Raw genomic sequence first — 26,658 nt, 5'->3', positions numbered from 1 at the left:
GGAACATCTCTCAGAAAACAAAGTAAGCACTTTTCTGTCATCGTATCAGGATAGCCAGTAGACAACATTTCAACAGATTATACATTCTGTGTCAGCCTCTACAGATCTATGAGAAGATGACCTATATAGCTGCTGGTGCCATTAAAGGAAGACTCAAGCGGTAGCAGTAACTCTGACACTGCAAAGGAAAGAAATAACTCCTCTATCCACCCCCAAAAGGAGACATTGGCTAAATAAAATAGTCCTGATCTGGTACTTTGTACCCAGACCCCAGCCCAAGAAGACACAGAGACATTTTTTAATGGGAGAAACGGGCCACGCTTTATTAATATAACAACATTTGTGGCGGACTGGAAACAAGGTGATTAATCACCAACATAAAAACAGTGCGGGCACCTAGGCGTGGGCTAGGATTCAAAACGTCCTACCCATCGCCTGCAAGGGCGACACACCCTGGCTCAGGAAAGAGGCAGGTAGCTCCCGCCCAATTCCTTCAAAGCCAACCACCCCTTTTAGAAGAGGGGATCTGGACAGCTTCAGATCTTTACCTCCCCGGACCGCACAGCCCAAAGGTAGGTGAAGTCCTGAAGCAGGTTTCTTGGCAATGTAATTCTTCCCGTGCCGCACAGGCCACAAGGAAGCAATTGACCAATCCACCTTAAAATGTCCAAGGGTGCTCACCGAAATCTAGACCTCCTTACCCACAGCCCGCACTGTTACCGCCAACGTGGCCAACCTAGAACCTAACTACCAACTGACTGCAGAACAGAGTAGGCGAAAAAAACCCCAACAACAGCCAATAAGTTGAGAGCAAAAAATTCCTACTCGGCCCATAGGCGACCAGTCACTAGACCCGCTCTGCAACAGGGAGGGAGGGAGGGGGAAACAAACAGCCGACTGAGAGGCCAGAGCGGGGAAACGCTCGGCCTCTCAGCAAGCCCCGCCCACCACGAGCCAGCCAACCAATCAGGCTTCTTCTTGGGCTCGTGAGTCCCGGGCTGGGACAAACACCCTCCCACTTGCACGAGGCAAGGGGAGGGGGATTGTACCCAGACCCCAGCCCAAGAAGACACAGAGACATTTTTTAATGGGAGAAACGGGCCACGCTTTATTAATATAACAACATTTGTGGCGGACTGGAAACAAGGTGATTAATCACCAACATAAAAACAGTGCGGGCACCTAGGCGTGGGCTAGGATTCAAAACGTCCTACCCATCGCCTGCAAGGGCGACACACCCTGGCTCAGGAAAGAGGCAGGTAGCTCCCGCCCAATTCCTTCAAAGCCAACCACCCCTTTTAGAAGAGGGGATCTGGACAGCTTCAGATCTTTACCTCCCCGGACCGCACAGCCCAAAGGTAGGTGAAGTCCTGAAGCAGGTTTCTTGGCAATGTAATTCTTCCCGTGCCGCACAGGCCACAAGGAAGCAATTGACCAATCCACCTTAAAATGTCCAAGGGTGCTCACCGAAATCTAGACCTCCTTACCCACAGCCCGCACTGTTACCGCCACCCAGGAAGGTTAGCCCTCGCTTGACCTTCCTGCCCCACCCCCTCCAAACCTTCAGCAAGCACTTCCCGGATATTATGCAGATACAAATCACAACCTTTCTCAGACAGGTGGACCCCGTCAGGGTGGAATAACTCGGGAAAGCGAGCAGCTATATCTGGCTGCCGCACCACAGACCCCCCGGCCGCCAAAACCACTTTACCTATTGCGGCTGAAATCTTCCTGCGTGCCTTTTCCAAGCTAAGGCAAGAATGAGCACCCCGCCACACCCTGCGCTGGAGCCAATTAACCCATATTATGCGCACGCCAGGCATCCAGTTGCGCAAAATAGACAAATCCGAGGAGGCTTGCTGAAGGATGGCGAGGCCAGGCCGCCGGCCCAAATCATTCTCCCCTAAATGAAGAACCAGGATGTCGGGAATGGGAAACCTATCTAAATGCTCCCTCAATGCTGGAAGCAACTGATTCCAGAGCATGCCCCTCATGCCCAACCAATAAACTGAAGCCTTGCTTCCTAAACCCAACTGGGATCCCCAGCGGGTGGTGCTGGCCCGCTTGAAAGCCCAGAAGACCAACGAATGGCCACACATCAGGACTCGGACCGGGACCGCCGCCCCGCCAGCACCTGCCAAAAGAAAGCAACAGGTCAGTAGAGCCCACACCTGTCCGCTGTCAGCGCACATAACGCCTGACCGCCACGGACCTCCAACGTCCAATCCTCTGAACTTCGACCTCCTGAAGCCCCATACGTGTAGCGGTGGTGGCCGCACCAATACGAAATGAATGTAGAGTAAGCCCCTGGAGCGCAACCCCCGCGGCCAACAGAGCCTTCCTCACCACCGCCAAGAATTGATACTGCGTCAGAGGAGTCTGATTGCTGTGGGTAAAAAGACATCCCCCCGAAAAGGGGCCCAGCCCAGCGTACTGCCTCAGGGCCACCACGGGGCATACATTGATATTCCCAGCCGCCGCGAGGCGAACCGTCTGGCCTCTGCCCCTCTGATCCGTCTTGGAGCGATGAAGGAGCAAACGCACCTCCCCGTCACCGAACGATAAATCAGAATATTGCAAGCAGCGGTCCCTGGGGGAAGACCCGCTGCGGGGAAGCAACTCCCCTGGACGGAAGGCCCCAAAAAAGGCAACCAACAGTGCAGCCCTAAACAGCGACACCTCCCATGGGCCAGAGCAGCACCCCACTAGGTGGCCCAGCGTTGAAGCCACCAACTCCAGAGTAAAAGGGCGTCTGGGGTCCCTAGTCCTAGGCTCCCCCCTAGCCCAACCCTCCAACATGCGCCGCACCCGCGGGTCGGAGGAGGAATCACCAACCCCACGAACCTGGGCTTCAAAAGCTAACGCGGCAAGATAGCCCCCCAAAGTGGATACCGCACGCCCCGCCCTGCGGAGGAAGACCAAAAACTGCTGAAGTTGCTCTACAGGGACCGGCCACACCTCCGCCAAACCTTCAGTCTTTCGAAAAAGAGAGAAAGCCTCAAGCTTGGCTGTGTAGCTCACTCTGGTGCTAGGCACCAGAGATGCCGCTATGGCCCGCTGTGCCTCCGCCTGCCAAGTTCCCACAGAAAAGCTGGCATGGGTTCCGGGTGAAGGGCGGCCTCGGGCGCTAACGCTCTGAACCTGTTTAACTGAAAACGAGACAAAGCGTCAGCTATGTCATTCCGGATACCCGGAACATGGCGGGACCGGAAAAGGATGTTAGCCCGCAGACACTGCAATACCAATGCCCTAACCAAAACCATGACCCTCGGGGACTGGGAAGTCTGACTATTGACAATCTGAACAACTGCCAGATTGTCACACCAAAACACAACTGAGGAGTTGGCAAACTCAGCGGACCAAATATGCACAGCCACCACAATTGGAAAGAGCTCTAGGAAAGTCAGGTCCCGGGAAACCCCCTGCCTGAACCAGTCCTCGGGCCACCTGGCGGAACACCAACGTCCCCTGAAATAAACCCCGAAACCTATTCCACCTGCAGCGTCAGAGTGGACCTGCAGGTCGGTTTCCAGAAGTCTAACATCCCGCCAGAAAGACACCCCATTAAAATCAGTGAGAAATGCTTCCCAAAGAGCCAGGTCGGCCCGGGCACCCTCCGTAATTCGTACTCTGTGATGGGGAGCCCTAACGCCCACAGTCAGGTCACATAACCGGCGCAAAAAGGCCCGGCCCGGAGCCACCACTTTGCAGGCAAAATTGAGGTGACCCAAAACAACCTGGAGATCCCTAAGGGAGACCTTACGGGCGCGACCAAGGGACCTAACCATGTCCAATAAAACCCGCAGCTTGGCCTGAGGCAGCCTGGAGCAACCGGCAACAGTGTCCAACTCAATCCCCAAAAAGGCGAGGCACGTGACCGGCCCCTCCGTCTTATCCCGTGCCAAAGGGACACCTAGCCGGTCTGTTAGCTCCATGAAGGAGCGAAGTAAATGGTGGCACTCCCTCGAATTCCCCCTGCCTGTAAAAAGAAAATCATCTAAAAAATGAGCCGTGTAGGGAAGACCCGCCTGGCGCCTAACTGCCCACTCCAAAAAGGAGCTGAATGTTTCGAATGCTGCGCAGGAAATCGAGCAGCCCATAGGCAAAGCCCTATCAAAATAAAATTGGCCAGCAAATGCAAAGCCCAGCAGCTCGAAGTCATTTGGATGTACCGGCAACAGGCGAAAGGCGGATTCAATATCACACTTTGCCAAAAGGGCCCCGGGGCCCCTACCCCTGACCACTTCCACGGCCTCATCAAATGAGGTATAACGTACAGAGCATAAGCTATCAGGGATGCCATCATTTACTGAGGACCCCCTGGGATGAGAAAGGTGGTGAATCAACCTAAATTCACCAGGAACCTTTTTAGGGACCACCCCTAATGGGGAGACCCTAAGGCTGGGGAAGGGGAGACTGGCAAAAGGCCCCATCACCCTGCCCGCAGCCACCTCCTTACCAATTTTCCTAACAACGACTTCCTCCTTACCAACCACTGATCTCAGATTGCGAGAACTGCCTAATCCCCTCCGGGCCGAAGAGGGAATTCTGAAACCATCCCGGAAGCCACATAACAAATAAGAAGCTGCTGACTGGTCAGGATAGTCCAGCAACAGCTGCTCAAGCACCTTCACCTTGATAGGGCTAGGACCCTTTATTCGGAGCGGGTGGAGGAGGGCCACCCTTTTTACTGCTCCCCTGCCTATACTTAGCCCCGGAACCCCCAAACTTGGCCCTGGGGCAGGAGGAACTGGGGTGCCTCGCCCCACAGACCCCGCAGGCATGCTTAAACCGACAAGGGGAACGGGAGCACTTGCCATTGGAGTTAAACTCCCAGCAAACAAGGTGGGGTTGAACCCACTGTTGCCCAGGACTCCCTGAGGGCAAAACCCCCGATGGTTTAGAAAGCAAATGCCCACTGTCAGACCTATCTCCCTCTATGGGCCGGGCTGGAGACATAGTAACCAGCCACAACTCCTGCAACGGAGCATCCCAGGGCAATGTGGGGTCAAGGGCAGCCCTCATTCTAAAACTCTCATCGTACCGTACCCAGGAAGATCCAGCAAAGTCGGAGACCGCCCTGTGAATTATATCCATGTATTTTAACAGGGCAGGGCCCCTTGCGGGCTGGGCTTGGACAATAACCCCCATATAAATCGTGAAGCCAGAAAGCCAATTATTCCAAGTCTGTTCGACCGGCTTTCTCTTGGTGGCTTCGTGCTCCTTACAAGATTCCCCCTCTTTATGCTTAACCTCAGGTTCCCTGAACAACAAGCTAAAAATGTCCACATATTCACCCTTAAGGATTTTTTCTTTTGTAGAAGGGAGTAAGTGATCCCCTAACGGGAGGCCCATGCTACCATAGGGCGCATGCTGAGGTGACGGCAGAATCCCCATCGGATAATAACCTGCCTGCACCCCCGTGGCAGATCCAGCAGAGGAGGCCACCCCCGGGAGTGGGAGCGACCCGCTGGAGGGCCGGTTGCCCAACCAGACCTGCTCCGCAGCGCCTTGTAAGCCTGCAATAACTCCAGGAAAAACCGGCGGGGAACCCGCCACCCAAGGTTGTGTATATGGGGGCCAGTAAGAAGCTGGGCCCCATCCACCCATGGCAGGCATCGGCCAGGGACAAAGCCACTGGCCGGTGACGCCGGGCGGTGTAGGTGCTGCAGGCTCACCCTGGGCCAAAGGAGTAGCCGTATCCACTGGAGGCTGAACAACTGGTGCCGCAGGCGGAGGTAGCAATGGTGAAGGCGACTCCGGAACTGGAGACTCAGGTTCAGGAAGCGGTAACGCAGGAGCAGAAGGGCCCGGTCCAGCAGGGTTCAGCCCTTCTTCCAGCGCAGCCAGCCTACTAGAGAGAGAAGTTAGCAGCTGGCTTTTCACAGAACCCCTGGTCCTCCGAGGGACCTTAGGAGGAGGCACCCCCCCCACACCTGAAGGACCCGCACCTTTGTCGGAGGGGGCTGCTTTTGCTTTCTCTAAAGCTTCCATCCTATTAATTAACCCCCGTATCAGAGTCATCTCCTCATCCTCCTCCTCTGAGGAGGACTGCGGGGGAGCAGGCCTCTTGGGCTGCTTAACAGGGCGCCCCCCTTTCTTGCCCTTGGCCTTCCCCGGCATACTGCCTCCAAATAGTGGGATTCCAAAAGGGGTTGGAGAAAAAAAAGCGCCAACCACACACAGAATGAAGGTAGCAAGGATATAGAACAAAAGCCAAGCCCTTGTCCTGAATCAAAAACAATACTCAATCCTATCCAGGAAAGCACCAGAGCCCCCCACCCAAGGAGAAGGCTTGAAAAGGCCTTTTGACTCTCAACCAGGCCAGGCCCACCAGGGCACCGATGAGCACAAACACCCACCTGCTACCCACCAAACAAATAAAAGAATGTTGGCATCAAAAGTAGTGCTCCAGGGAACGGAAAAGGGGCCGCTGCCCAGCCACCCAGGCTGATGGAAACCCCCCAAATACCCCACAAACCAAAAGGGCAAACGCCCAGAAGGAGAACCACGCCCAGGAAGCCGAGTGCCGATGCCGCGCTGAAGAGGCCCAAAGACGCTGCTGCTGCAGCTGCAACCCAGCCGGGAGCAGTCCCGGGAGTACCCCCCTACCAGCGGGGCCACCGCTGACACTATGGCCCCCTCGACGGAACGCCGCCGAATGCCGCCTCGCCCGCTTGTCGGGCGCACCCCCCCAACTAAGGCCTTCGAGGAAGGAGCTCCCGGACTGAGCTCCTTCCTAATCGGAAACAAACAGCCGACTGAGAGGCCAGAGCGGGGAAACGCTCGGCTTCTCAGCAAGCCCCGCCCACCACGAGCCAGCCAACCAATCAGGCTTCTTCTTGGGCTCGTGAGTCCCGGGCTGGGACAAACACCCTCCCACTTGCACGAGGCAAGGGGAGGGGGATTGTTGTAGATTTTATAATTCCTTTTGGTACTTGGGGAGGGGGGAGCCATGAAAAAAAAAATCAAACTATCAATATAATGTATATATAGCCACCGGGTGTCATACACAGCAGCATTCCATAAATGTCACATATTAATTGCTCTTTCTAGGAAGTCCATCTGTGGCTTTTCAACAACTTGACATATTGTTAATATGTGAGAGTAAGCTTGACGATGGGATGATTGGCTTAGGGACATAGGAAGCTGCCTTATACCAAGTCAGACCATTGGTCTAAATAAGTCATCTTATTTAATTAATTTACTTTAATTGTTTGTTTGTTTATTATTTCTTTATGTAAATCGCTTTGGGAACTTTTGTTGAAAAGTGGTATATAAATATTTGTCGTAGTAGCAGTAGTGTTTGTTTATTTCCACAGACACAGGGCAGTGTACAAAACAAGAACATCCGAGATTATTATTATTATTTTAAAGGTTTAAACGGCAAATGCCTGGAGGAAAAGAAATGTCTTCAATAAGGTTTCAAAGGCTGAAAGGGAGGAGGGAGAACAAATCTGAGGGGTCAGAAACTTCCAAAGTAAAGGGGCAACAACAGAGAAAGTCCTTCCACAGGCCCTAGTACTATGGACCTCTCTGAGACCAGGGACTGAAAGGAGGGCAACCTGAGAAGATCTCACAGGTCTAGACAGGACTGGCCAGAAGAGGCGGTCCTGAAGGTAAACAGGCACTAAGCCATCAAGGGTTTTAAAGATGAGAACCAGCACTTTGAATTGGACCTGGAAGCTGATAGTTAACCAGTGCAGTGACCGCAAGAAAGGTGACACCCTATCATATCTAATAGTACTCATAAGCAGGCAGGCCACCGCATTCTGGACCAATTGAAGCTTCTGGGTCATCTTCAAAGGCAAACCCAGGTAGATCCCATTACAGTAGTCCAAATGAGAGATGATGAGGGCATGAGTTACCATTGCCAGGGCCTGCCGGTCAAGATAGGGCCACAACTGGTGGACCAGCCGAAGCTGGGCAAAGGCACCTCTGGCCACAGCCTCCACCTGCTGTTCAAGCAGGAGCTGTGAGTCCAAGAGAACCCCCAAGTCGCAGACCACCTCCTTCAGGGGCAGTGCAACCCCATCCAGGGAGAGACTCAGACTCGGCAATTGGCCAGGTTGAGAAGTAAGCAAAAGCAACTCAGTTTTGGAGGGATTAAGTCTGAGCTTGTTTGGCCCATCCAGACCCTGACAGCCTCCAGACACTGGGAAAGCACAGAAATGGCATCTCCGGAGTGGCCTGGGGTGGCAATATACAGCTGAGTATCATCAACATATTGATGGAATCTCACCCCAAACCAATGACCTGCCCCAATGGTTTCATGTAGTTATTAAAAAGAATGGGTGCAAGAACCAAGCCCTGAGGCACCCCACAAAAGAGTGGCCACAGGGCAGAGCACTTGCCACCAATACACACCAACTGAAAGCACCCACTAAGGAAGGAATGGAACCATTGCAAAACAGTGCTCCCAATACCCAACCCATGCAGGCACTCCAGAAGGATACCATGGTCGGTGGTATAGAAAACTGCTGAGAGATTTAAAAGGACTAAGAGAGGGGCACTACCCTCATCAAGGTCACGATACAAGTCATCAACCAGAGCTACCAATGCCATTTCCGTGCTATGCTGTGGCCTGAAACCCGACTGACAAGGATCTAGAAAATCAGCTTCATCCAGAACTCTCTAAAGCTGGGCACATACAACCTTCTCCAAAACCTTTGCAAGGAAAGGGAGGTTGGAGATTAGCAGAAGTCCATCTAGCTCAGTATTATCTACACAGACTGCCATATCATCATCAGCGGCTTCTCCAAGGTTGCAGACAGGAGTCTTTCTCAGCTTTATCTTGGAGATGCCAGGGAGGGAACTTGGAACCTTCTGCATGCAAGCATGCAGATCCTCTTACCAGAGTGGCCCCATCCTGTGAGGGAAATATCTTACAGAGCTCACATATAGTCTCCCATTCAAATGCAAACCAGGGTGGACCCTGCTTAGCAAAGCAGACAATTCATGATTTCTATCACAATATCAGCTTTGACTACTCATTTCCAACACTCTGAAGAACTTCTCTCAACAAGGAAACATGGTTAACTGGTTTTTCTCTTCATGCTGCAGTAAGTAGGTTGAATGGAAAACTGACTCCTCTCCTGTTGATTTTGGCCCCTTACACCGTTCAACTGGAATTTGCTCAAGAAGATTTAGAGAGAAGGAAGAGTGCAACAGTAGCCACGCAATTCCATGTTACATCAGATAGAATATTCCTTGTGCACCACAGGGCTCTATAAAACATTTATGTAGCTAAACCAATTGCTGTATCTTACAAGAGGGCACAGATTTAATGTTCTCTGAGGGGGAATGTAGATATTTCACCAAAAAAAAAAAACCCCTAGCTGAATCCTGCAGTTTTGTTTCAAGTATGCTCTTGCATCTCCATTGTTGGAGTGTTCTCAACCTCTTAAGACATTTCTTTCACCAACTTGGGCAATCTATCAAATTTGTACCTGGCATTTACAATATGGCTGTGTTTAGGTAGGAACGAGCCGCCGCCCCGCCCCTTCCATGACAACCTCATGATATTTACTCATTTTAAATGTTATGACAGCTGGCATGCAAGATCGGATTATTTAAGTGGTATATGATTTTGTGCACACTTCAGTCCATCTCTTCTTTTATGTCTGCCTCCTCCCCCCGCCTGAACTCCTTCAGCAGCTCATGTAGGACAAGGTAAGGTTTGGAAATGGAGCAGAAAGTAATAGTTTGTGTTTGGAACCTATGTGCCACTTCAACTGGCACAACCTCCCCACGCGCTACCCCAGGTCCCTTCCTTCAGAGTTGAGCAAACCACCGCAACCCTGTACATCACACCAAATCCACTGGCACACAAGACTTAATTTTTCTATCTGCCGTTTCCATTATAGTCATGTATTCTTTACAGATGAGCAGTAGTCTCAGGAAGGAAACTGTATTTTCCCTTTTAGCAGACTTCTTGAGTACTCCATTCCATTCGTTTCAATCATGGGCATGTTTTGGGAAACTTAGAGCACAGAAAATAGTATTGCAGCCTGGCTAGAACGATCACACTTTTGGAACAATTTGCTTCTACTTTTGTCATTATTGTTACTACCATCCTCTATGTACCAACTAAAAGGTTGTCTGATCTTAAATAAGCATAATCTTGATAAGTGATCAGCTAAACTTAAGTGGCCATCCTTAAATATCAGAACATGTATGGATTATTAAATTCAAATATTCTGAAAGCTGGGACAAAAGTGAACCATTCCTGACTCTTGCCATTATAGTACAGCCAAATGTATAATGCTAGCCAACTGAACACAATACTAACAAAAGGAAGTCTGTCTTAACACAACATGTAATTAGCATATGGAATTCATTTCCACAAGATCCAGGAATGGTTATTGGATAATTTTTTTAAGATAAGTGAAAAGGAAAATTAAAGGAAGATCTCTGTGCTAGAAGAGGGCTACAAACTAAGGCGTCCTTCCAAAAATGGCTCAGGGCAGTTTACACAGAGAAATAATATATAAATAAGATGGATTCCTGTCCCCAAAGGGCTCACAATCTAAAAAGAAACATAAGATAGACACCAGCAACAGTCACTGGAGGTACTGTGCTGGGGGTGGATAGGGCCAGTTACTCTACCCATGCTAAATAAAGATAATCACCACATTAAAAAGGTGCCTCTTTGCCAAGTTAGCTTGCGGATTCCAATGGCATGCTGTTGACCACTGTTAGAAATGAAATTCCAGACCAGGTGGACCTTGGTATGACACAGCAAGCACATCTTATATTCTTTTGACAGTTGTCTCTATAGGATCTGCCATCCACAGGCAGGACCTCCCACATCCAGTCCATTCACTTCACTGGATGGCAGCAGTTCCACACAAGTATCTTCACATACATTGGACTACACACCCAGTTTTAGACTGTTGCCATAGGTGCAATGGCCTCCATCCTGAAATCATCTCATGCAGCAACAAACCTGTGCATGAGATTCTGTGCTGCTGAACAAGCATGCCAGCAAATATTAGCAAATGCCATACAAAAAAGAGCAACCCACACAAGCCCATTTCTGCACACATATCATCCTTGCTTGCCTAGGCATGCATGCATGCACGCACAGGTGCGCACACACAAAAAAGCCTCCTGGCTCTTATTTCTTTAAGTAGCAATATGATAGAAATTGATTGCAGTTAAATAAATGTCATCATTTTTATTAGATCCACATTGGCCTAAAATAATCTAAAATGAGCTCCCCAGAGTTCAACACTCCTAACACACACACACTTCTGAGTAGCTATGGTTACAGTTCTTTGACCACCTCCTTGGGGAGCCTATTCATCTGCCTACTAGCTGTTAACTATTAAAAGGTTTTCTTTGTCTAACCTACATATTCCTTCCATAGCTCCAGGCTATGGTACTTTCTACAACCAACTTCTGAAACTGTGAGTAATTCCCTTCCTTCATTTATATTGTTACCTGGAAGGTATTTCTAAACTTTTAACATGTCCCTTTGGAGTTTCTGCCTTTTTTAGACTATATACAGTTCATTCCCTCGGTCTCTGCTCATGTGTCTTCTTTATATACTGCTCCCTTGGTCACTTTTACTGCTTGGTTCTGAATTTGCTGCCAGTTCCTCTCCCTGTTCCCTCCGCTCAAGTCACTTGTATCTTCCCCAGACCAAAGCTATATAGGATATCTGGAGAATGATCACATTAGGAGACTGTTCAGTGATGCAATAAATACTGTAAATAGCGAGAAGAAATCGCTTTGGGCCACTGCTCAGTCTCCGGCAATCAGAGTACCCTGCTTCTACACACACACACACACACACACACACACACACAAAAACACACACACACAGCGCTACCTTTTCAAACACTAAGGCTATTCTCATGATCACCCCCAGGATCGTGAACCTAGCTTCCCCCAAGACGATCGGTGGTTTACTGTGTAGAGTCGCGAATCCCGAAACATGAACTGAACCAGGGGGTGTTGTTCAGGGGTGCACAAAACTGAACATGCCCAGTCTGGACTCAAACCAAACTGGGAAATCCAGTTTTGTGCACACCTCTACAGTGCACTGGTCATTTGTGGTCTGACCTGCCTTGAGATATCACCAACCACACTTCTATAATTCCTAGAAATTAAAACAGAAGGCCTGGTGACAGCTGTTTCATCATATGCCTGGAGACTTTAAACAATTGACTCCCTTTGAAGTTAGAATTGCCATGCAGAGCGTGTGAAACTTGCCTTGTTATTTCTGTGAGTATTTCTTCCTCACTGAAAAACAACATTGCATGTTTGCAACATGTAAGCACAAAGAAGATACGTAATTTTCACAAGTGCAGGCATTTCCAAATGGCTAGTTTGCAACTTAATTCATTCCCTAGAATAGGTTTGGAGCATTCCCTATTCTGACTGGCTTGCTATTTCACACTATTATTTCCATAAAATTCTAACCAGTATGCAGCTACTTCTCTTTGTCCCACATATAAGTGTTGAGTAGCTTGCAGCTACTGCCAGTGCTTATACTTGTTCCCTGTTAATGGCTTGCTACTGCTTATCCTCTTTCCACATCTAAATGCTGACCAGCTTGCTGTTGCTTGTTGTTTTTCTCTCTTTCAGGCACAGCCATTTGCTAGTGCTTATCACTGTTGCCTTTTAAGGTGCTAACTGGCTGGCGCTTACTAGACAACTTCCACAAGAAGCTAACTTTCCCCCAAAGTTCCATGATAAAAGTTTGGAAACCTATTGCTTTATTCACAATACTTATCTTTAGCAATGAACAGGCAGTCCTGAATGTCAGAAATATTTGCAATATTCTTAACTAGCTGGGCCAGGCACAGAACATCTGCACCTCTAGTTCGCCGCCACTGTCCCCCCCTGCCACCGCCGTCACCATCTTCCTCATCCACCCACCTACCCACCCACCCCCACCATTTCCCCTCCACCCGCCAGCCAGCCTCTGCTGCTGTTTCCCTCCTGTGCTTCCCCCTCCTGCCCACCTGCTGGCCACTACTTCCTCTGCCAGCCTGCTACCATCACCGTTTTCTTTCCAGCTGCCTGCCCTCTTCCCCCATTGGCCAGCCATCTGGCCAGCCAGCTCTGCCATTTTGTTAACCCATTGGCCGGCCAACTACTGCCGCCATTTTCTTCCCTCCCACCTGTCCCCATCACCTTCTAGCAGCTGCTTGCGAACTCTCGAGAGAACTGCCACACATGGGATTAGCAACAGGTATGCCTAAGAGAAATATATATGACGATTATGTAGTGGCCACTCATAGTAAATGAAGCTGTTCTCACAAACAGCCAAGACAGGGCTAAGGCAGCCAAGCCTGGGCTTGACTGTTCATAAGAACCACTGGGAGCCATGCAGCTCCTGGTGGTGCCTTGGCAGCAGACCTGGCTATGAAGCTTGGCTGTTAAATGAGGTAAAGGGAGCAAGCACCCCCTTAACCCTGTTTAACTGAGCGTGTGTCAGTGCCAGCTGCTTTCAGCCGGTGCTGAGACACTGAGGGTTGCCTGCCCATCGCCGGAGTGATACCCATAATTCACCATGTACTTACATGGTGCATTGTGGAATTTCTGGGGGCCAGGAAGATGCATCCTGGCCCCTGCAACTCTGAGCTGACTGGGACAGCAGCTGATCGTCTCAGCAAATGATCTGCATGCCCAACAACTGGGACCTGGTCTGCAGGGAAGGTAAAGTAGCCTTCCTCCCTGCACATTCTCCTGCCTAGGTCTCTGATTGTGAGAAAAGGCCCAATGTGTGAGTTCATCCTCTGTGATTTTCAAATATTGGTGTCAAGCAGTGGTCTGATTCCAAGGACTCCGAGGAAGAATTGTCTGACTCACAGCCCCCAGAGGGGACCCTCCTGCAGGATGCTGAGGAAGAAGCCCCTCAGATGGAGCAGTGAGCTGCTGTAGAACAGCAAGAGGTTGCTAGGCAGCCGTTGCTTTCTTCCGATGGGGAGAAGCCGGGACCAAGCAGCAGACCAGTGAGCCACATGAAACGCCAAAGAGAACACAGAAAGGAGCAGCATGTTGGGCAATATAGAAGCAGCTGGTTGGCTGCAAAGTCTGATGGGTGGTGTCTGAACTTGCAGCCTGAAGGCAAATGGGGGCCTTAATTGGCTTTGCCTGGTGTGGGACCTTGGAGAACTATAGAGCCAGACCTCTTCCTCTGTATCACACTGGTTTCAACTGATCACTCTGTTGTGCAGATTCAGTTTCAGGCTCCCAGAACCCTTGTGCTGTTTCCTGCTGGACCCCCAACCTTGGCCTGGATATCGACATGTGACTTTCTCTGGAATCTTTAGAACGGCAACTCTACCCTTCTTTTGGCTATGGCCCTGTTTGGACATGGCACTGACTACAATGTATGGACTGGTGATTCTAGAAGGGGTAATTTCCCTTGTTTCTATTCCCAATGTACTTTACTGCATTTTGGCTGCTGCTAAACACTGGCTTCACTCTCTGCACTCTAGCAGCTGCTTTAACTTATTGCAGGAATGTGCACCGCTGACAATTGGTCTGGTTCACAGTCATCAAAATCAGGGTAGGAGGCAGGCTACCCAGATTTGCATGACTGCTTGCACTTACAACAATCTCTCCAGCCCAAGTTGTTCAAAGCTTTCCTACCCAGTTCTCAACCCAGCTTTCCTACCCTGTTCTTAACCAAGGTAAGATGAGAGGAAAGCTCTCCTACCTTGATAAACATGTTGTGTGAATTCACTTGCCTCTTCTACCCAGTCACTGAGACCCGGCAGGCCCAACCCCCACCCATTCCATGGAAACAATAGAGAGCTGTAGCTACAGGGGCTGCCATCCATAGATATGCCGCTCTGCAAAGCACATTCTATGATCCTGAAGCTGGAGCCACTTCAGCAAGGCTGGGTCTGCCTTCTGCTTCTTCATGGCCAATCAAGGGCAGCCACTAAAGTCCTGAAGCTTTCTATTTATTTATATCTATGTAAACCGCTTTGAGAACTTTGGTTGAAGAGCGGCATATAAATATTTGTAGTAGTTGTAGTAGTAGTCTGCTGGCAGCACAAATCATGGTGGGAAGGCATTTGACATAGAGCTGGGTCTCACGATAAGTAAGACCTGCTTTGTGAAGGTATGCGAGGAGAGCGGGCTAAGCCAGCTCTCCCTGCAGATGAGCAGGGCGGGAGCTCTGGGCGGCCAGATCGGCCGCCCACACGACCGCCGGCTCCATGGTGGAGCTGGCGGGGGCTGGGAGGATCGGGGGCAACGCGGCCCCCAGAAGCTGCAGTATGCCCTGCGCGAGCGCACAGGGCATACTGGAGAGACCCCCGAGCCGGGAGGCTGCTTTTCAGCCTCCTATTGGGGGTCTACTCATGAGTAGCCATGGCGTGGAGCCACACTGTGGCTACTCATGATTGCTTAAACCAGGTTTGCTGAGTACTCGCACCGCAAACCTGGTTTAAGCACCGGGTTGCAGAAGCGGGTGTCTTGCTTGCAAACCACCGGGCTCGCAGCCAAGCCCAGTGGTTTACACGATGGGAGAAAATTGGGCTAGCTTCCACTAGCCCTATTTTCTCCCATCCTGTGAATAGCCTCATAATCTCAGAATGATGATGATGATTTTCTTTTGATAACATGTTGGGGCAGAAGTTTGGAGGAAGCAATTTTGAAATTGCTAAAGGGTTTACGTTCTGACTGTTAAAAGTACATATCTGAAAGTCAGAAACTGACATTTGCACAGATCATTTTTAGCTCCTGATTTCAAAAATGGATTATGTTTCCTGGGTTTGCTGACCCAGACAAAGGTCCTGGTTGGGTGCTGCTAATGAGGTAGGAACTCCCCAACCCTTCAGTGAACCCCCAAATGGTTATGTGAACAGACTTAATACATTTCTTTTTTTAAAAAAAGTGCTAGCAGATGTCAGTTACTGCTGTAGGAATCTGCAGCTATGGTCTATATCTTACCAGTCTATGCAATTTATACATTTTGGCCACAGTTCAGCATATACAGACAGGTTATAAAATTTGTTGTATGGTGGTTCTTACATTTATCCATGTGCACAAAACGATCTCAGTCATAAGTCAGAATGATTGCAGGTGACCAAAGGCAAACAATGATTCTTCTATTTAGCATTCAAACAACAGAATGCTTTCTGGCAAACCTCTTATTTCATTTGGTGAACCATTCTTTAAGGTATATCGATAGGTCTCATGTTTCTCAGAATCACTTAGCACCAACATTTGAATATAAACAAAATAATTTAATTTCTACATTTGCTTTCTCTGGCTACCCACAAAACTAGCTTCACATAACAAGATTACTGAATTTGCATAGTCCCAGTGACTTCAATGCCAACCTATTTTCGAATGAATTTCAATAGCAATATGCCCCTGCTGAACACGTTGACTACATTACAAAAAAAAGAGTCAAGGTTATTAGCTCTGCTTGGAATATGAGCCACCTGAAAGTTTTACATTTCAAAGGAGCTAAAATGAACTTCTTTGTGTTAGATTCCCCACCCACATCTTAAAATAGCATTTCAAACATAATACCTTTCTAAACTTCCCCTCCTCTGCTATATACACTTATAAATAGTTGTCCATGAAATCATAAGGTGTTTGGACTTGGGCCTTGATATGGAGATTGAATTATAGAATTGTAGAACTGAGGCGTTGGGGTGTGTGCTTAAAGCCAGCTGACCTCTGCTTGAAGATGCAGAGAAGGAAATCCCACCACTCCACTAGGTAACTGATTTGACTGTCAATCTACTCTTACATACATACATACAATACATACATACATACGATTGAGCTATTACCGTAGAGATGATCCACCCAGTGTGGTGTAGTGGATAGAGTGTTGGACTATGACCATAGAAACCTGAGTTCAAATCCCTATTCAACCACGAAATCCACTGGGTAACACTGGAACAGTCATTTATCTCTCAGCCTAACTTACCTCACAGGGTTGTTGTGAGGGCAGAACTATGTAGATGGCTCTGGGCTGCTTGGAGGAAAAGCAGGATATAAATATAAACATAAATAAAATTAGTTATTCTCAATGAGAGGATCATCGCTACAGCGATGACACAATTGTTAGTAATGACAGAGCCTCTGCAAGCTCAGTAGCAGCACTGATGGGGTTTAGGGGTACACTGAGGCAGCATGTGCAATCTACTCTTGGATTAGTAGGGTGCTGCACTGTATGTCAGCCACTGTTTCTGCTAATGTTCAACTGAAATCCATCCTCCTTTAACTTAACCTCATTTAGGAGGCCATTCACACAATTTAAAACTGTGTTCTGCCAGGGTTTGGGAGCTGTGTGTGCGTGGATCCAGGCACCCCTGCCCAGCCTAACTCCGCTCCCAAGCCCGGCTCTAAGCTGAGGTTAAGGCAGCTAGCACTCCCTTAACCCAGCTGCTGGGTTTGTGTGTCTCCATGGGCTCCATGGAGCTTGAGGAGACACAGAGATGGGTGCCTAGAGTGCCTGTCTGATGGGATATCCCATCAATGCACCACATTCATGTCATGGTACACTGTGGGATCTCTGGAGGCTGGGATACATCATCCCACCCTCCAGAGCTCTGCACTGCGTGGTCCACATTCCCAGCAGACTTCCTGTGATTGTCTGTGGGGGGAGTTGAATTGGAGCAGCCTTCCCCACTGCCTATGCACCTCCTTCCCCCACCCACCATGGCCTTCCTCCCATTTATGTGAATGCCTCCCCTGTGTCATTCTGATACTTTGAGAAGAAGAAAATAAGTGATGCCAGTGGGCACTTGATGTCTTTGTGACAATGATAATTTTTTTCACTCATTGCAATCCTCCTGTTTTGAAAACAAACAAGTGACCAAAGGAAACAAATTATATGCAAATGAATGCTATCCATTTTTCCCATTTATTTTGTAACAAGTGTAAATGCTGCCATCCACCTTGTAAGCTGTTCAGGTTTGTACCCACCCAGAGGGCTGCATTTTTGAGGCATCCCTCTCTCCTTCCCTGGGAAATAGTGTGGGCTTTGGATGGTAGGACATTTGTGGCCTTCATTAGATTGACTGGTGATGGCCTACCTCACAGTATTACCTCTTGTGCAATAGGAGCTTTTTCCCTGGTCACAACTGCAGATATAGTGTGAGTATGAGGAGGCCTAAGCTACCACATTAGTGAGCAACCCAAGGCATATATTTGGCATAAAGAAACAAATGTTTGGCAGTTAGTGCAGTTCCCATCTCCAAATGATGAAGGAAACTCCACTGGCTGAGTTTCTGCCTGCCATTCAGCTGTTAGACATGGAGCACCGGGCATAGTGGGGGTAATTAATGCTTCAACTATAAAAATTGCCGTGCTTCCACCTGTGTCTAACAGCTGAAGCTCTGTGTCTAACAGCTGAATGACAGCAGAAACTTTGTAAATGGAGTTTCCTCCAGTATTTGGAGATGCAAACTTCACCCATTGAAGCTTTGGCTGTCATGTAGCTGAAGTACACCTTCATATGCTAGGCAAAGTTGCACCCCTTGAATGTCTGCCTGTCATACAACTGCTAAAAGTCCTGGTCCTCTGGCCCCATTCTGCACCAGCCATAATTTTAAAAAGGACTGTCCATTTTAAAAAGTAAGCAAATTTAATTAAAGCAAAAAACCTTAAGTTTACAGGGATACATTATAGGTGTGGCCACTCCAACTGAGCTCCAAAAAGCGAGGAAATTTGATGGCCCATGATGTTCACAGCCTGGGGGCATAAGACTGGGGGCATAAGATATCCAGTCTGAGATATTGTACTGGCCTACAAAATCATAACTATGGAAACAAAATTGGCTAAGTCCTTCATGCTCCAATTCACTACCTGCAAAGGCTGGTGGCATCAGGAAACGGCTGCCTTCACACGTAACACGAAACCAGAAGTCCCTTCAATTCTGGTTTTGCCAACTACACATCCGAATGTGGGCAACAACAGTTACAGCAAAAAATGGACCCTCGGTTTTCCTCCCCAAACTCTATTTTGTACCTTCAGTTATCTCTCGGTTTTGCCGCCTCTCCCTGTAGCTAGTGAAAAATGTGGCAGCTAGGATGTTATCTGGAGCTGCCTGCTGGGACCATATTACCCCCATTTTGAAAGAGCTACATTGGCTGCCAATCTGTTTCCGGGCCCAATTCAAGGTGCTGGTTTTGACCTTTAAAGCCCTAAATGGTTTGGGCCCTGGATACCTGAGGGGCCGCCTGCTCCCAAGGGTTTCTGCCTACTCAATAAAGTCATGGGAGGGGGGGCTGCTCCATGAGCCAACAATGAAGGAAGCTTACCAGTCATGCACTTAGGACAGGGCCTTCTCAGTCATTTCTCCCAGACTCTGGAATGCATCCGCTCCCCAGTCTCCATCACAGTTTTCAGAAAACAAGTAAAATCTTGGCTTTTTACCCAGGTATTAAATGGGTAATGGGTGTTTTGTTCACTGCCGCTTTGTATCTTATGGTTATATTGTACATGTTTTTTAAACTTTTAATTAGATTTGTATGTTTATATTCCATTTTAATTCTTATTGTGTAGCTTTTATGGTTTTATATTGTGTTAAATGTTTTTATAAAGCACCTTGGGATTATTTTGATGAAAGGCAGTATAAAAATTTAGCAATCAACCAACCAACCAACCAACCAATGTGGTTCTGTGCATATTTAGTCACATGTGCTTTTGTGCTGTTTGGTCACATGTGCTTCCTTGCTATCACCTCTTTTAACTAATTGTGCTGATTGTAGTTGTTGCCTGGTGAGGTAAGAACACTCACTATATGCTCAGAGGCACATGTTACCAAATTCTTATTAAATATTGCTGTAACACTAATCCCCAGTTATGCTTATGCTAGTGGAGATTAGGGGTGTGCATGAATGATTCATGCAGAACCAGTTTCCCTTGAACCAGGGCCGGTTTGAAGGTTCATTCATGGACTAAACAGGGAGCAGTTCAGTCTGTGATCAAACTGAACCTGGCCTGGTTCAGGCAAACTGGTTCTGCACAGTAAGGGGCAGCTGGGCAGGGGCAGCAAGAGAGGGGAAAAGATGCCTACCCAGGCCAGATCAGCTGCCAGTGCTGCCATTTGCCCTTTCAGCATGACCCCAAGCACTTCCCCTTACTTTACTAAGCCTCCTTTACCATGCTTTCCCCACAACCTTTACCAAGCAACTGAGCCATTTTGGAAGCCATTTACAAATCAAATCAAATCAAATCAAATCAAATCAAATCAAATCAAATCAAATCAATCACTCAATCAATCAATCAGCAAGCATGCACAAAGGCCATTTGCATAGCCACACAAATTGAGAGCCAGCAGCTTTGTAAAGTAGGGGATAGCTTGTTTAGGGTCATGCCAGGAGATGAGTGGTGATGTGTGGCAGTGCTGACAGCCGAGCTGGGTGAGCAGCTTTTTTTTATCTCTTGCCGCTCCCGATCGGCTGCCCCTTAGCCCCTTACAGGCCCCTATCCCCATACTTGTAAAGGGGAATCCTTGCTGGCTTCCCCTTTACAAGTATATCTCCCTAACCAGTTTGGCGCTGTCCGATGGTTGAACTGGACCAGACCCAGTTTGGCCAGACCCGGGCCAGGCCAGGCCAGTTTGAATCCGGTTTGGATAAACTGAACCAGCCAAACTGGTTCTATGCACACACCCCTAGTAAAGATATTGTACAATGCAGGTTGTAAAATATCAGACTGGCCATCAGGTCTCATACCCCCCTGGTATGATAAGCAAATAGAAGATAATCACCACATATAATCAAATTTCCTCACTTTTTCAAACTCGGTTGGAACTGCCACCCATAACTATTTCTGGAAACTAAAGGTGTTTTGCTTTAATTGAATATGTTTAATTAACCCCTAAATATATTTCATATAGACCTAGATTTTGTTTGTTTGTATGTAATAGCCCTATTCTGATGATATAGCTGACATGTGTCAATGTACTTATAGGCGAGACCTTTGTGAGTTCCTTTCAATGTCTGGATGGAGTCAGTGCATGTACAACTGCTTGTAGGGCTCTTTGCCTGCAATTGGTTCCCAATGTTCATCTACAGTTGTGTGTGCACTGACTCCATCCAGACATTCAAGTGAATGTTAGTCAGGCCAGGAGCTACCACCATGATCCTACCACCCACTCTTTATATATTCACTCACTATGAATATGTAATGAGAATAGAGCTAATGAGGTCCATCTGGGATTGAGCTCTTCATCAATACAAACTCTTACAAGGCAATCATTTCATATTTAGGGGCTGTAGATAATGACTACTATTTGCAAAATGAAGCCTCCCTCTCTGAATATGACTAGTTCCAAACTGAATTATAAATCCAATGTATGTTTGTGAAGGAGGGACAAGACAGTAATTAGCTGTAAAAGGTACAGAATGATTTCCAGCTAACAGGAGCACAGCTTTCATTTGACACCCTCATAGAAAAGCTCATTAGAGATGAGCATTTGGAGTTGAAATACAGTGTTAGGTAAGCCTGACATTTGATGAACCAGATTGCCCAGTGAAGATACTGTTTCTGCATAGTTAAAGTGCTAAATGGGATTTTTTTGGATGCATTAAAATGGAAAGGATTATTGTAATGGAAATGTCATAATAGCACTTTGTTGAATAAGGAATGCCTAAATCCTAGATCTCTTTGCTAATTGGATAAGGTTGTCCTAAAGAAACACATAACACCAGCAGAAAATGGGCTGAAGAACTATGTTATTTTTACAGTTATTTTTTATAGCAAAAGCAATTTCAAAAGGACATTTTTATGTTAATCAGGAACAATTAAAGGTTTGGTAAACATAACCAGTATTCTTAAGGCCCAACTGCTGTTTCATTTTAAAAACTCTTACGAAAATCCTCATGAAAATAAGGAAACAACTGATTCTTAAATGCAGTGCAAAATAACTTTGCATGGTATCAGCATTTGGAGGAATATTAAAGGCTGGTTTAAATTCTCCTTTATTGATCCCCCACCCCACCACAACTGTTCATTAAGTCTTTCAACAACAAGAAAAGGAAGCATGACTTAGTGGATAGGAAACAGATTATGACTGAGGAACCTTCCGGTTCATTCAGTGATTTCCCATGGGGCCTTAGGCCAACCATTCAATTTATCAACAATTTATCTGAAAAATGGAACAAAACCCCTTATCTCCTAATCTTTAGCCTTATTCAGATATTATGTTGTATGTGTGTACTGGTGTTTTGTGTGAATGACTGTATATGCATTCATTGTAAAAGTGAACCTGGGTACAAGACCCCCAACTGCAAGGTACAAATAGGAAGTATACTGCTGTACATGCATTGAACATAACATCTGCATAGGACTTTTATGTGAGTCATATATCATATATCTCCCTGCTAACTGAACAAAAGAGGTATCTTTTATAGTGGTGATTCTCTTTATTGAGTAGGGGGAGAGCAACTGGCCCTATCTATCCCCAGCACAGCATCTCTCCAGTAGCTGTTGCTGGTATCTATCCATGCCATGAAAAGCTTCACTTTCTGATTTCTGGAGACCTAACCACTGCTAAGGCACAAGAGCAGGCCATTTCATTTTTTCTGCTAAATCAGCAACTCTGTAGGGCCTTTGTAACTGTCTGTTTAAGATAGCAGGCTATTAGTAAATCTTCCTAAGAGGAAAAAAAGAGTTGGAGGAGATGGCTACACTCCAGTCAACAAAGGGAGCATGGAATATGTGTGGTAACTAAGCTTCATATAATCCATATTATCACCTGTTAGTGGGAGCATTCCTTAGTTAGGCCAGCCAATGACAGATTGCTCATTGATTGGTTATTGCTTATTTGTTTGCCAGTCTAAAATGCAAATGAATAAACATGCTCAGAGGTACAGTGCTTTCATATTGTTCATTAATTCATATTGTTTATTAATTCCCATGTTCAAGGCTTCAGCTCTGTCAAGTCAAGATTCAACTTAACCTCTGATTCAAATTAAGTGATGCTGAAGACCACAAAAGTTCCCAGATAAATAGGTTTGGGTTTCACATGTGGCTTTGTCAACTGTTCAGATAAACAGTGGTTTACATAAATACTGCAAAGCAAATGGCTTCCTATGACGTGAGCAAGACAGCCAGATCAGACTACATGGATGGATGGACAGATGGATGGATGAAAGAATAGAAGGTAGTGCCTCTAGCCAATCTGACCTAGAAGACAGTCTCTTTATGACTCAACATATAAATCAAATACCGAGTATGAGCAAAACTCATTAACTGATCCTTGCAAAAGAATTAGGAAATTGGAATGGTGAACTCAGAAGGTTTCAAGTTCCCTCTCTGGCTTCTCCAAGATAGGACTGAGAAAGATTCCTGCTTGCAACCTTAGAGAAGCCGCTGCCAATCTGTGTAGGTGATACTGAGCTAGACCGACCAGTGGTCTGACTCAGTATATGGCAGCTTCCTATGTTCCTATGTTGCACTTGAGCTGAATATCCTTTCTCTAACTTGAGTTGATTATCAGATATTAAATTAAGACAGCAAATATTTGGGGATTATTTGGCAAATATTCAAAGGATATTTGGAGACTATTCAACAACAAAAATCATAGATTCTTGGAGAAACAAATTAGTATCAGCTGCTATTGGGATCCATATGCCCCTATTTCTATTTGTAATTGATAATTTCTATTGTGCAGCATTCACATAATTAGTTCTATCCACTAGAAGAACAATGGTTGTTATATCTTCACAATGGTGTCCAGAAGGACTGCTCTTTTGTCTTCCCTAAGCTGCTCTAAATGAACCATCCAATGGCATCCAGCAGCATTGCCAGAGAACAGCTGCTCATTACCGTGCAGAGCAGCAGTAGGTCTTTTCATTGCTCTCCCTCCTTTGATAACCCTCAATTAAACAAACAAACAAACAGGTATTCCTACTCACCTACTCTGTGCCTGGAAATGAGAGCATGTCGTTAGCAGCAAACAAGCCAGATCTCGGGCTTGAACTAAACTGGGCAGATGAAAACTAACCAGAAGACTTTTAGTCTTGTCAATGCAGTAATGGGAAAGTAAGGAGTGAAGGCCACCACCCGACCTGTGCTTATCTCACTAGTTCAGGGTGCTTTCTTCTTCTCTAAATTGTCCTAGCTATCAGAGGGCACAGACAGCTTGTGCCTGCAGATACAGCTTCCCAACTTTGTGAAGCTCTGGATGTCTTTTGTTTGGGAAGCTCTGAACGCCTGAAATTTAAACTCTGTTATGATGACACCTCTTGCTGCATGAAGATAGTGAAGATGACATGTATCCACTCAGCTCTTATTGTCTTAATAGGACAATGTTTGACTGTCATATGTGAAATCTCTAGCCTAAAGAATGGCTGAGCCTTAATAATTACGGATGTGCACAGAACCATTGGGCGCACCATTCTGGGAGTGCCGAACCAGTTCTGCGGACCAGCGTTTGAGCTGGAGGGTGGGGTGTTCCTTTAAGGGGCAGGGGAGATGCTGCTTACCAGCCAGTCCCCACCCTGCCACTTTCCCCCAACCAGTGCTCTCGTAAAAAGCAGGTGCACAGGGCTGCAGCATGCCTCCCTGCAGACCCGGTCAGTGGCGCTCCGGAAATGGCCAATGCGTGTGTGCATGACATGCCCACTTTTTATGAGAGCGCTGGTGGAGGAAAACTAGCGGCACGGGGGCTGGCAGGTAGGCAGCGCCTCCCCTGCCCCTTAAATTAAGCCCCTGCCCTCCCGGGTGTGCACAGAACTGGCTTCACGCACATCCCTATTAATAATGTCCCAGATCAACTTCTGAATTACTGTAAATCAGGGTTGCCAAATATAAATGTCAAACAATAGGAAACAGTATTAATCTATGTTGCTTATCCTGTGGATTTGGTATTGATATTGATTGATACGTCATTGTTTACAATGACGATTATTTATAGACTGCAACAAAAGTTCCCATAGCGGTTTACATAGATGTAAGTGGGTAAGTAAATAAAAATGGCTGCCTGTCCCCAAAGGGCTCACAATCTAAAAAAGAAACACAAGATAGACACCAACAGCCACTGGAGGGATGTTGTGCTGCTAAATAAAGAGAATCACTACTTTTAAAAGGTGCCTCTTTTTTTCAGTTAGCAAGGGATTTGTTTGGAACTGAGATGATCTGAGTTAAAAGAAGCCTATTTTAATCAACAAGGCAGTTGCAAAGTATTAGGCTCTGAAAATTCTCTGGACAGTTTGCTACCACACTGAATGTGATGGGCCTGTGTACCAACAGTTCCAACGCAATGTCAGGATTGGTGGGAGAAATAGGAGAACAACATACCTGGAAAAATATGGAGCACCAAGAATAGAGGATGGACTCTGAAATATTTAGGTTATCTTCATGCCTGATATGGCACATCTTCAAGTAAGGTACAAAGGTATATGAGAAATGACATACCCAATAAGCAAGACACAATTCCTGTACATAGCACATAGAAAGATGAAGACCTTTACAAAAGAATGGAAGATTCTATAGGAATTCAAGAATTTGTTCATGGGACTTTATAAAGCTACGGCTGTTCTATGTTGCAGAACAAGAATGTTTTTAAATATAGACAAATCTCGCCATTTGCGAACCCGGCATCTGGGGTTCTGCATATCCGTGATTGGGTAATTGATACCTGACCTCAGCATACACAGGGGGGAGGAGTAAAATGGTTAATTCCTGCATATCCACAATTTTGAGGTGGCTGGAAATGATCTCCAAAGTCATTTCTGGCCACCATTTTATGGAAAGGAGCCATTTTGTGGCTCATTTGTCATTTTTTAAAAACCCATTAAAAATAGTGAGGAAATGGCAGACTTTGGACTTGGAGGGGGGCATTGCAGGACAGCTGCAGACTGGTGAAGCATGGTGGGGCACTTTATTTCCATTGTTTCTGCCCTTTCCCACCATTTCCTCCACTTTTTTGCAGCCTACAGGAACCTTTCCCCCGCCCCCATTCCCATTATCTGGGGTTCTGTTATCTGTAGCTGTAGTGGAGAACAGAAACCCTGCAGATAACAGGATTTACCTGTAATATATTCACATTTCCTTTTAAAGAAATATTTATTCCATACACATGTTAAAGATGTTTGAGAAGAAGACATGTCAAGAGCTAGAGGAGGAGGATAGGACCATTTGTATGGCAGGAATTGTAGCCTTTGGAGTTCATACTTTAATATGGATGTGTGACCCTGTCTCCTAGCCTCCAAGAAAGTATGCCAGTTTTTTTTGTCTCCCCAGATTTGTCTGAGAAGCCATACCAAGAGAGATACCTCTCTTCGAAAGTGCAGCAGCCCTTTCCGAGCTTGACAACTCCAGTGGCATTAGAGAGGTTAAATGTTTTATTCTATCCCACAAAGAGAACAGTAGAATAGGAGGGTCCCTACTATCTTTCTGAGGCAATATTATGAGATTAAGAGCTCCGGTAACAATGAGGCACATGGGTGACGACACACAGATTTGCTATTTTTTCGTTGGGGAGCTTCTGAGAAATTAATTTTTTTCTTTTGGGTTTGTTTTTACTTTATTTATAGTGTTCTCTTCCACTAATGAACTCAAGGCAGCATACATAATTCTTCACCCTCCCTTGGGTTATCCTCACAAGAGCTCTATGAGGTGGATTAGGCTAAGAGATAGTGAGCCCATTCTCATGACCGCCTTGGGGTTGTCTTTTAATGAAAGGCGGTATATAAATGCAACAATAAATAAATA

General features: G+C 46.8%; 1 protein-coding gene across 1 annotated transcript; it reads right to left on the bottom strand.

Annotated features, from left to right (window-relative positions):
- Positions 1 to 269: 269 nt before the first annotated feature.
- LOC128339405 (uncharacterized) lies at positions 270 to 6,034 on the bottom strand. Its single transcript, XM_053283242.1, has 2 exons — positions 5,679 to 6,034; positions 270 to 2,134 (listed from the first exon to the last, which is right to left on the bottom strand). Exons 1-2 carry the CDS (start codon positions 6,022 to 6,024, stop codon positions 1,503 to 1,505), a joined length of 978 nt encoding a protein of 325 aa, XP_053139217.1. The 5' UTR covers positions 6,025 to 6,034; the 3' UTR covers positions 270 to 1,502.
- Between the last annotated feature and the right edge of the window lie 20,624 nt (positions 6,035 to 26,658).

This window comes from Hemicordylus capensis, chromosome 1, assembly GCF_027244095.1.
Source record: "Hemicordylus capensis ecotype Gifberg chromosome 1, rHemCap1.1.pri, whole genome shotgun sequence".
NCBI classification, from domain to species: Eukaryota; Metazoa; Chordata; class Lepidosauria; order Squamata; family Cordylidae; genus Hemicordylus; species Hemicordylus capensis.
This window is presented reverse-complemented; position numbering and strand designations above follow the sequence as displayed.

Coding starts and splice junctions, on each gene's coding strand:
- LOC128339405 (XM_053283242.1), bottom strand. CDS start 6,024: ATGACTCTGATACGGGGGTTAATTAATAGGATGGAAGCTTTAGAGAAA. Junction 2,135..5,678: donor GGCTACTCCTTTGGCCCAGG/GTGAGCCTGCAG, acceptor TTCTTTTGGCAG/GTGCTGGCGGGGCGGCGGTC.